This window comes from Saccopteryx leptura, chromosome X, assembly GCF_036850995.1.
Source record: "Saccopteryx leptura isolate mSacLep1 chromosome X, mSacLep1_pri_phased_curated, whole genome shotgun sequence".
In the NCBI taxonomy this organism is placed as follows: domain Eukaryota; kingdom Metazoa; phylum Chordata; class Mammalia; order Chiroptera; family Emballonuridae; genus Saccopteryx; species Saccopteryx leptura.
In genome coordinates this window covers 43,725,875-43,737,579 of record NC_089516.1, presented here as the reverse complement: position 1 = coordinate 43,737,579, position 11,705 = coordinate 43,725,875, and the positions used below count along the sequence as shown (strand labels likewise).

The following is an 11,705-nucleotide window of genomic DNA, read 5'->3' as shown; positions in this document are numbered from 1 at the left end:
AACCAGAATAATCATTCTGAAACACAAACCTCATGATGATTTTCCTGTTTCTAAGCCTTCAGAGGTCCCCATTATTCTTTGGATGAAGTCCGAACTCTGTATCCTAGCTTCAAAGGCCTTTTGTGATCTGGCTTGCTTCTACATCCTTACCCTCATGGTAGCCTCACACTCCCTTTCCCAGCTCTACTCAACTAATTCCAGTTCCCCAAAGATGTGTAGCTCGCTATTGAACCTCTAGGTCTTTGCACATGCTGTTCCCTCTGCCTGGATATTTTTATTATTATTTTTTAATTTGAATTTATTGGGGTGACACTGTTTAACATACTTATACCGATTTCAGGTACTCAATTCTGTAATACATCTCTGCACACCATATTGTGTGTTCACCCCCACCCCATTTTTACTCTTTTGTCATTTCCTGGCTAACTCCACCTCATTTTTCGTGTCAGCCAGGTTAGATTGTCCTGCTATTTACATGCTTCTGTAACCCATCAATTTTAGTTGTTTTGCACTATATTGTAATTGCTTAATTGTCTTTCATGCTCACCTCTGTAGAACCAAGGTGACATCTATGTTGTCCATCTTTGTACCCCTAGGGCTAGCACATGATATCCAGTTACTAAATATTTGCAGAATAAAATAATGATTATCTCAGTTTCACAGATTAGCAGCCGAGGCAAGAGAAGGTAAGTAATTCTCTCTCCCCAGGGATTGGAACCCAGGTCAACCTGAATCCAAAGTCCTCTTTTCGGTGCTCCACAGAAGTCAGTCACACACTAGCCTAGTCTACCCAGTGGCCCAGAAGGGAAAATGTAGGGGACATCCACAAGGAAGGGAGATTTGCCACACTGAGAGATACTTTTCATCACAGTTCAACTCAGAGCTATTTGCCATCAGGAAACCTGGGTTTAAATCTCCCCTTAACCAAGCATGAGCTGCTCTGGGTCTCAGTTTCCGTGTCTGTGAATAAGCTGGAGCAGATGATGTCCAAGAAGGCACGTCTCAGGACCTCCTAGCCTGCCATGCTGGCTAGAGAGCCAACAGTTCAAAACCCCTTTTTCATTTTTCCTAGATCGCCGTCTTCCAGAACATGTCACCACCCTACCTCCCATACCTTTAACCACACCAGCCCTTCTACTTGTTGAAAGGAAATGAAATCAGAGTATTTTCAACTCCCCAGCTCAACCCGGCCCCCAAACCCACAGAGACAGGAGGTACTCATCCTCATCTCTCCTCTCCGGTTTTATTGACTGATGGAAACTACATCTTTGTCATCCACCAGCTCCACAGGGACAGTGCTGGGGACAGGGAACCTGAGATAATGCCAGATATCAGCCTGAGAGAAAACACAGAGTTCCGGAAGGTGACCCAAGAGAGAGAAGAGAGGGATATGTGAAAAGGTGGTGTTGGGGTGAGGAGGAGATAAAGGAATTCTTCCTGCCTCCTACAAATCCCAGAGTTCAAGAACAACCCAGGCTTCAGCCCCTGATGCTTCTGGAATTGGAATCCTGCCCAAAAACACGGAATCAGCTCTTGATCTCCAAACCCAGCCCAGCCCTTGCTGGTTGCTAGGTGCTTATCTCAGCCAGTCCAGACTCCAGCCCAACCCAGGAAGGAAGCGAACCAGAGGAGAGAGAAAGAGGAGTATGAGAAGTGGCCCCTCTGATTAGGGCAGATGTAAATGCTGCAGCAAACTGGGCAGAGGCTTTGCATAATGTCACGGCAAAAGCTGCTATTGCTAGAGTTTGCTGGGGGCCCGTGGAGGATGAGGTTACCAGTACCTGTTTCCAGCAGCTAGGGAAGCAGGGTAGTGTTTGTGCTATCAGTGTGTGTTGGGAGAGGCAGCCTGACCCCTGAGCTAAGGCCTGCGGGTAGAAGGTCACTGCTGAGGCCACAGCCCTTAAAGCCTGTGGTTGCATTCCAAGCTTTGGAATTTGGGTGTTGTTGGGCCTTGTGGAGGGTGGCGACCTCTCTTCGAGGCCATTTCAGAGGTAATGGTTCCCTTCTCTGAACTCCCAAACCTCCAAAGCCCAGAAGAGAGAAGAGGAAATCTCATCTCTTCTCTCTCCAGAGCTCAGAGCTCAGATGGAAGCCTGAGGGCCCGAGGGGAGAAGGAGCATGCAGGAGGCCAAACAGGGTGAGAGGTCCGGTCCCAGTGTGCTTGGGCAAGGAGGCTGCGGGCCTGAGGGCAAGTCAGCTCTCACCAAGAAAACTGGAGTGGGGGAAGTGTCCCATTCCCTGGCTACATCCCCCACAAGGTGGGCCATTCCATGAAACTCCATTGCATAGTTCTCAGTGGGGGGCAGAAGGGGTCCCCAGGCTTGCTCCTGTCTGCTTCCCCACAATATGGCTTTAAAAAGGAGTCCCCAAGAATCAAGAGGGCCCTCTCTGGATGGGCAGGACCACCCCTCACAGGGAAGAGATCTCGACAGTCTCAGGGAGGAGGCAAGGGGTACCCAGGCTGGAGTTCCCAAGGGTGCTGCTGGCCCCACCGCCACCACCACCACCAGGGGAAGAAGGCTGGCTCTCATCTGGGGTGTTGGCAGGAGGAGTAGGGATACTGATGATGGCAGCCACGAAGTCCCGGCTGTCGCAATTCAGGTCAAGGCTGTCATGGGGCTTGGCGTTGAGGCTTGAGCGGCTGTGGATAAGGGTGGGAAGATGGAAGGTTCTTAAAAAGTCACCTAATTACTTGCAACAGCAATCATGACATTGACTGAGTGGCTACTGGATCTCTGGCACTATACTAAATGGGACCCCTCACCCCAATTATTATGGTACATAATCCAGAGTGGGGGCTTTGGAGTCAGCAGTCCTGGGTTCAAATCCTGGTCCTGCTTTTACCATTCTAAACCCCTCTTTTCTCTCATCTGAAGCATGGGAATAATTATAAGTCCTCACTTAACATCATCAACAGGGTCTGTGACTAAGTGAAATGATGTGCAGCAAAACGAATTTTACCATAGGCTAATTGATAAAAACAAGGGTTATGGCCCTGGCCAGTTGGCTCAGTGGTAGAGCGTCGGCCTGGTGTGCAAGAGTCCCAGGTTCGATTCCCGGCCAGGGCACATAGGAGAAGCTCCCATCTGCTTCTCCACCCCTCCCCCTCTCCTTCCTCTCTGTCTCTCTCTTCCCCTCCCACAGCCAAGGCTCCATTGGAGCAAAGATGGCCCGGGCACTGAGGATGGCTCCATGGCCTCTGCCTCAGGCGCTAGAATGGCTCTGGTTGCAACAGAGCAACGTCCCAGATGGGCAGAGCATTGCCCCCTGGTGGGCGTGCTGGGTGGATCCCGGTCGGGTGCATGCAGGAGTCTGTCTGCCTCCCCATTTCCAACTTCAGAAAAATACAAAAACAAAAACAAAAAAACAAGGGTTAGAGTTCTAGTCATCTCATCAATGTTATAACAAAATGATGTTGGGACTATTACTTGGCCATAAAAAAGAATGACAGCTTACCATTTTCTATAGCATGGATGAACCTAGAGAATATTATGCTAAGTGAAATAAGTCAGATAAAGACAAATGCCATATTATTTCACTTATATGTAGAATCTAAAGATCAATATAAATGAACGAACAAAACAGAAACAGACTCATAGAAACAGAGAACAGGCTGATGGTTGCCAGAGGGGAAGAGGTTGGGGAACTGGGTGGAAAAGGTAAAGGTATTGAGAAGTACAGATTGGTAGTTACCAAATAGTCATGGGTGTGTAAAGTACAGCACAGGGAATGTAGTCAATTAATATTGTAATAACTATGCATGGTGTCAGGTGGGCACTCAAAATATTGGGGAGAACAGTTTGTAAAGTATATGATTGTTTAACCATTATGCTATACACCTGAAACTAATACAAAATAATACTGAATGTAAACTGTAATTTAAAAAGGACAAAAACGCGCCTGACCTGTGGTGGCACGGTGGATAAAGCGTCGACCTGGAAATGCTGAGGTCGCCGGTTCGAAACCCTGGGCTTGCCTGGTCAAGGCACATATGGGAGTTGATGCTTCCAGCTCCTCCCCCTTTCTCTCTCTCTCTCTCTCTCTCCTCTCTATCCCTGTCTGTCTCTCTCTCTCTCCTCTCTAAAAATGAATAAAAAATAATAATTTTTAAAAAAAGGACAAAAACTAAAAAAAAAACAAAAAAAACACTGAACAAAATTACATAATTCAAGGACCTGCTGTAATTTCCTACCTCATAGGGTTCTTGCGGAGATTAAATGAGGTAATAAATGATACAAAGTGCTCAGAATAGTGCCTGGAATATAATAAGCGCACACACACACACGCAATGTTATCTATTATGATTACCCCTTACAATGCCTAAGTCTTTACAGTAGTCTACCATAAGAGTTACACAGTCTGGTCCCTGTTCCTTTCTGATTTTACCTCCTACCACTCTCCCCTTCACTCACTCCACTCTACTCACGTAGCTTCTTGGCTGTGTCTTTTGTGAGAGACACACAGGCCCATTCCTGCCTCAAGGTCTTTGCACAGGCTTATTTGCTCTGCCTGGAAAGCTCTTCCACTAGAGATCTATGTGGCTTACTCCCTCACCTCCTTCCGATCTTGGCTCAGCTGTCACCTCAGCAAAGACTTCCCTGACCACATGGTTAAAATTACATCACACCCTGTTCTATTCTCTCTACCCCCCATCCCTGACTTATTTTTCTCCTTGACACTTAACACAAGACATCATCTGTGTATCTGTTTGTTTATTAATGGTCACATCCCACCAGAATATAAGTTCCAGAAGGTCAGGGATTTCTGCCTGTTCTGATCACTGCCTAAAGTGAACTCAATTCTGGCCCTGGCTGGTTGGCTCAGTGGTAGAGCGTCGGCCTGGCGTGCAAGGGGTCCCGGGTTTGATTCCCGGCCAGGGCACACAGGAGAAGCGCCCATCTGCTTCTCCACCCCTCCCCCTCTCCTTCCTCTCTGTCTCTCTCTTCCCCTCCCGCAGCGAGGCTCCATTGGAGCAAAGATGGCCCGGGCGCTGGGGATGGCTCCTTGGCCTCTGCCCCAGGCGCTGGAGTGGCTCTGGTCGCAGCAGAGCGATGCCCAGAGGGGCAGAGCATCGCCAGAGCATCACCCCCTGGTGGGCGTGCCAGGTGGATCCCGGTTGGGCGCATGCGGGAGTCTGTCTGACTGTCTCTCCTCGTTTCCAGCTTCGGAAAAATACAAAAAAAAAAAAATTAAAAAAAATAAAATAAATAAAATAAAGTGAACTCAATTCCTAAACTTCTAAACTCCAAAGTACCTAAAACTGTGCCTGGCATATAGTAGGTGCTCAATAAATGTTTGTTGAAAGAATGAATAAAGAACAAGGAGTTCCAGACCAGATAAGCCCAAGCTCCCAGCATGGAGGAGTTTGGGTTCAAACTTGACTTGCGAGGCTTGGAGTCATGAAATCTCAGACCTTCTATGCAAGCTCTGAGCCTCCTAGGAGTGGCCAGCTGGTGAGGGTTACTTACCTCTGAGGCGCAGGGCTTCTCCGCAGCCCTGCCAGGGTGTCCAGCTCCTGCATGCTGCCATGACTGACTGAGGCAGTAGAGTTGGCAAGGAGGATGGCACGGCGCTTGGCCCTGCGGGGGCAGCAAGAGGATAGCAAACTGCCAGGCCCCACTGGCTGGGAGGACACAGAGGTGCTGCGGCTGGTGCGGCCACCCAGCGAGACAGCACCCAGGGTCTCGTTGAAGGTTAGCTCATCTGTGAACTCATGGCACTGTGGGAAGAAGGGAGACATGGTCACGGGCACCACACAGGAACTGCCCCCAGCACCAGGCCTTTGCTTAGGTTGTTGCTTCTTTTCTGAAAGTCACTCTCTCTTCCCTTCCCTTACCCACCCTTCAAGGCTTAGCTTTACCGGGCCTCTTCCAGGAAGCCCTGCATGACTTCCACAATTAGTAGTGAGCCTCCGACATAGAGAGGGAGTTGGCTTGGTGGCAGAGAGATCCCCTTTATTCTGCCACACTACTTCTTGTTAGGCCTCACCGTTGTCTTCTCTAGACAATGTAGCAAGTGGTGATGTTGTTGCTCAAAAGCAGAACGGTTCCTGATACACAGTGCCTGTTCCTCCCTACTGCTGCTGTCCTGGAGCGGATGGAGCAGAGAAACGAGGTCAGCACCTTCCTGCTCCCATCACTGCTCACGCCCAACCCGATCTGGGACCTACCCACCTCAAGGCCCCCATTCTGCTTGTACCGCAGGAAGGCGTTGGTGGTACCACTCTTGGCCAACCGGATCCTTGCTGAACGCACCTTCTACAGAGAGGAAAGAGAGAGGCGTGTAAACACAAGAGGTGACTGACCGGCTTGGGGTGGGAGGGAATAGGAGATACTCAGATGGAAGATGCAGCCACCTGCTGTGCTCGGCGCTTGTCAGCACGCTGGTTCTGGTGGTAGATGCGGCTGAAGTTGGAAACAATGACTGGCACAGGCAGAGCAATGACCAAGACACCACTGAGGGAGCAGATGGATCCGAAAATCTTGCCAGCGATGGTGCTGGGCACCATGTCTCCATATCTGGGGCCGAAGGAATTAAGCCAAGGTTAAGAAAAGTGCCCACCCACCCCTCAGTCCTCCACTGCATCTCATTCAACCCAACTGACTCTGAACTGCTGGCCAGGCCCTTGAACTCTGAGCCTGTTTCTTGCTCTGTAAAATGTGAGGGATGACTTTTCTGGCCACTAGTAGGGGTACAATGAGAAATGGGCCCTCTGCCCCTACCCTCTAATGCTCCCATCTGAGCTATGTGCCAGACATTTGACTCAGCTGGAAATCTATGAATATCAACCAAGCATAGGAGAAAAGAAGGAAGTCACAGGGAATAAACATAGCCTCCTGGGGAGAGAGTTCTCCACCACAAGCCAGCTGAAGGGCTCTGAGTCGTGGCAGCAGCGCTGTTAGTTTTCCTTGCATCTGTCTTACCTTCTTGAGGTAGGACCCCTTCCTATTCCCCTAGGGGAAAGCTTGAAACTGTCCTCATATGAAAAAATAGGGGAGGCTTTAAAACTCTCCTTTCCTTTTCTACATGCCATCACCCCTCCCATGGAGATGGAGCAGAGTCAATCTTGCCACCTTGTTTCACAGAGAGGATGATAAGCAAAGTCAGGGAGGTTCCCTGACTTGCTCAAGATTACACAGCATACTTTTGTCTTAACCACAGGACCAATCAGATCCCCTCCACAAAAGTGCAGCCTCTGCAGTCTTAAGCCTCTAGGCTTTTAACTCAAGCCGTGCCCCCCCCCCCACCCCCATGCTGTTCCTTATTTCTTTATTTTGACTCATTTAAAAGTCTCTCCAACTTGGCCATTTCTGGCTCTGTGATGTGTCATCTCAGACTGTGTCCTCAACTAGGAGACACGGGCAATTGCCCACCTTCTCAGGGTTGTTGTAAAGACAGAATAGGGTAAAAAGCATCAACACACCCGGTTCCAATCCATTCTCAAGGCCCAGTATTTGTCAACCTCATCCTGAACTTCCAACCAGAATTAATTTCTACTCCTTAGAAACCTCAAATCAATTTTTCTGTACCTGTGTGAAAGCACTGAACAAGCCCAACTGCCGCATTCAACAGATACTGAGGAGCAACTGTATACATAATTCCCGGCAATGGAAACTAGAAAAGGCTCATGGTCTCTGCCCTAGACAGTGTCTCTAAGAACAACATGAGTTTGGTGTTCCATTTGATATTTTTATCCCAACCATTTTCTTTCAAGGATTGGCAGTAAAAAAAATGATGCTAAAAATATCTTGTTCTGGCCCTGGCCGGTTGGCTCAGCGGTAGAGCGTCGGCCTGGCGTGCGGGGGACCCGGGTTCGATTCCCGGCCAGGGCACATAGGAGAAGCGCCCATTTGCTGCTCCACCCCCCCTCCTTCCTCTCTGTCTCTCTCTTCCCCTCCCGCAGCCAAGGCTCCATTGGAGCAAAGATGGCCCGGGCGCTGGGGATGGCTCCTTGGCCTCTGCCCCAGGCGCTAGAGTGGCTCTGGTCGCAACAGAGCGACGCCCCGGAGGGGCAGAGCATCGCCCCCTGGAGGGCAGAGCGTTGCCCCTGGTGGGCGTGCCGGGTGGATCCCGGTCGGGCGCATGCGGGAGTCTGTCTGACTGTCTCTCCCCGTTTCCAGCTTCAGAAGAATACAAAAATATATATATATATCTTGTTCTGGTGAGCCACAAAGGTAGTGCCCCATGAGCCATGGGGCCTCAACACAGTAAAGGGGGTGATGGAAAGCCAGTGACTATCTATCCCGCACCAGAAACTTTCAGAGAACTTTCACAACCACGATGTCACTGAAGCCCCTAGAAAGGGATCGTCATTTCTCATTTTACAAGGGGAACACAGGCCCAGAGAACACAAGGTCAACAGAAAGTGCAGCTAAGACAATCCTTAAACTCAAGTCTCTTGACCTGGAAAATCAAAGCATTGTCAGAGCTGGGCAGAATTCGAAGATTAGTCCAGCTCCCTCAGTTTTTACAGATGAGCAAACTCAAACAGAGATCATTTACCTAACTTTTTTTTTTTTTTTTTTTTTTTTTTTTACATAAAAGGTGAGGGTAATTGACTGATTGGGCAGCTACCAACACAGGGTCTGCACTCACCCAAGTGTGGTCATGGTGACGATGGTATACCAGAAGGCCGCAGGGATGCTGGTAAAGTTGGTTTTGTTTGTGCCTTTCTCAGCATAAAACATGACAGTGGCAAAGATGATGATGGCCATGGTAAGGGAAAAGAGGAGAAAGCCCAGCTCAGAGGCACAGCTCTTGAGCGTGTAGCCCAGAATTCGCAAGCCCTGTGAGTGCCGGGAGAACTTGAAGATGCGGAACACCCGGAACACCCGAAGGGTGACAAAGGCGCCCGAGACATCCTCGTTCTTGGGTACGAAAAGGCCGATGTAGTACGGCAGGATGGCCACCACGTCGATGAGGCTCATGACGCTGCGCAGAAAGCGGCAGCGGCTGGGGGCGGCAAACAGCCGCAGCAGGTATTCGCCCGTGAAGATGAGCACGCAGGCCGTGTCCATGCAGAAAAAGGCCAGCGGGAAGCGGTCGCCGCAGGGCAGCTCCCTGGACGGCCGGCGCGCGGGGCCGCGGCACGGGATGGTCTCCACTACGTTGGCTATGACCGACACGGCGATGAAGAAGCCGGTCACGTAGTAGAAGACGAGGGCCGCGGTGCTGGTGTGCGGGTTCTCAAAGGCCCGCCAGAGCCTCTGGCGCAGCGAGCTGCCGGCCGGCAGGGTCGGCCCGTCCCCGGCCTGCTCGGCCTCCTCGTCCTCCGCCAGGCGCTCCGCGTTCTCCTTCTTGCGGTCCCGGTACTCCTCCAGGCAGCAGTCGCCGACGAGCTCAGGCACCAGGCCGTAGAAGGCCAGCTCCTCGTCGAAGGCCTGGATGCACTCGTGCCGCGGGCAGTGCAGGCGGCCCGTGCGGTAGAAGTTCAGCACGTGCCGGAACATGTCCGGGTCGCGATCGAAGAAGTACTCGCCCGAGTCGGCGTCGTAAAAGAATTCCTTCTCCGAACTGCCCAGCAGGGTGTCTGGGTAGCGGTCCAGGGTGTTCTTCCAGGTCTCGAAGCGCCTTCCGCTGACGTTCACCACCAGAACCTCATCCCCTCCGGGCGCCTTCACGCCTGGCGCCGGGGGCAGCGGCTGCTGGGCCAGGGGCAGCCAGCCCACCGCGGCCGCCCGCGCGAAGGGCAGCCACGTGGCCACGCCTGCCGCCATGCTGCCGCGCCCCAGGCCTTGGAGTCTCGGGGCGTGGCCTTTAGGACAATGTGGCTATCTCCAGGGTGGTGGGGGCTTCGAGGGGCCCTGGGCCACTCGCACAAGGAAACTGGGGATGTCTAGAGAGGCCAAGAGGAACCTGGAGGAGGAACTAGAGACAGGGACAGGGGCTTGGGGGGCATTTAGAGGGTCTGGGAGGGACTTGGGAGGTGTCTTGAGGGGCTGAGAGGTGGCTAGGGGACATGGAAAGGAGCAGAGAGGGGGTGTCTAGAGAGACAGAAGGATCTGAGGGAGATTTTAGAGAGACTAAGATGATTCTAGAAGGGTCAGCATGTGCCTGAGAGATGTCTGGGAGTGTCTGGTAGAGACAAGAAACACTGGGGAGCTGTCCACACTCAGGAGTTCTGAGGGAATGAAGAAGGAACTGGAACTATTTAGCGGGGTTGGAGAGGGGATTGGGGCATCCAGAGGGGTAGAAATGGGACCAGAGTTCTTTGAAAGAGGCTGAGTTTCTGGAGAGGCGTTCTAGGGAGGATGAGAAAGGTGAGGAGAGTGGTCCACACTCTGAAGACTTCTTGGGAAAGGTAAGGGGGTTGGAGTCACTTCTTGAATCTAAGAAAGCGGTTGGTGCATCTAAGGGATGTCTGTAGAGCCAGAAGGTTGTAAAGAGGCTGAGGTGTCTTGGGAGTGCCTAGAGCGGCCAAGAAGAGCCTGTGGGGTGTCTACTTTCTACAGGAGTTTTGAGGAAGGAAGGAGAGATGGGGCCCCAGTGGGCTGGAGGAGGGAGTGGGGTACCTAATGGGGTAGATAAGGGGCTAGATGATTTCTAAGAGGGAGAGGTGTCTGGGGGAGAGTAGTATCTAGGGGGACTGAGAAAACCTGGTCCACCCTCTCAAGAGTTCCAGGGACAGGAAAGGGGCCTGGGGAATCCTGTGGGGCTGCAGCTCAATTGGAAGTTGGGCCCAAACCCAGAGAATCCAAAAACACTAAGAGAAAGTGGGGGTTCTCCCCAAAATGAGTTGGAGATCAGAGTGGGATGTTGAAAGGGAGATGGGTGTGTCTCCAGGAAGGGGGGCTGCTGGACCTTGCAGGAGTCTGAAGACGGAGGCCAGATCAGGCTGCTTCCCACTACTGGGGGCTGGTGTGGGGAAACCACACCCCGAGGGGCTGGGGGCGTGCGCTGGGCAGCAGCAGTAGCAGCAGCGGCAGCAGAAGTAAGAGAAGCAGCCACAGTCAGGCCTGGGAGAGAAGGCAGCACAGACTGGGGAGGGGGCTGGGTTCCTGGAAGGACAAGGTCCAGCAGAAGCTTGGGAACTGTCCCAGGATGGGCTAGGGTGTAGGGGCTGGAGCAGGGGAGGGTAGGACAGCGCTGTCAGTGGCCCCCTCCCACTCCCTATAGGGCCGACCTCACCTGTGTCCCCACTGCAGCAGCGGCAACAGCGGAGGGGCTGGGGTACCGAACACCGGAGCTCCTGCCCCCCTCTGCGGAGCTGCCCGAGTTCTCCTCCTCCTCCTCCTCCGGCTCTCTCCCCGCCCCTTTGAGCTTGCCGGGAGATGGAGAGGCAGGGAGGGGCCTCGTGGCTTAGAGCCCCCTCCCCTAGGACTGCCTGACAGGGACCCTGGGGAGACTCCGCCTCCTACAAAGCTGGTTGGGCCTCAGTCGCGTCATCTGGAAAATGGGGGTGGTAGGGAGCTTTGCCAGTTCTCCCCACCTCTTTCCTGGACTCCCCCTTCTTCCTGCCCAGCTCCTACCCCCCTGCCCCTAGGGGCCCCCACCCCCACCCGTCTGAATCAGCAGCTCTTAGCAGATGCGATCGATGGGGAGGCGTCTGTTAATGGCCCTAGTGCCCTAGTGCAGCGTGTCACGGGGAATGATGCAGCGATGTCCCCTCCCTGCCCCCCAAGGCTGGAGAAGTGATGGATGGAGGGGGACTAGTAGGGGGCATTTCTCTATATGGCCAGGACCCCAAAGAGGCTTGGGGGTACATG

The 11,705-nt window shown here is 52.4% G+C and overlaps 1 protein-coding gene across 1 annotated transcript; it reads right to left on the bottom strand.

The window, feature by feature from the left end:
- Nucleotides 1-1,226: 1,226 nt before the first annotated feature.
- Nucleotides 1,227-11,437, bottom strand: KCND1 (potassium voltage-gated channel subfamily D member 1). The gene is made up of 6 exons (XM_066357326.1): nucleotides 8,596-11,437; nucleotides 6,356-6,518; nucleotides 6,174-6,257; nucleotides 5,989-6,087; nucleotides 5,469-5,719; nucleotides 1,227-2,641 (listed from the first exon to the last, which is right to left on the bottom strand). The coding sequence occupies exons 1-6, from the start codon at nucleotides 9,714-9,716 to the stop codon at nucleotides 2,410-2,412; spliced, it is 1,950 nt and encodes a 649-aa protein (XP_066213423.1). The 5' UTR covers nucleotides 9,717-11,437; the 3' UTR covers nucleotides 1,227-2,409.
- Nucleotides 11,438-11,705: the final 268 nt, after the last annotated feature.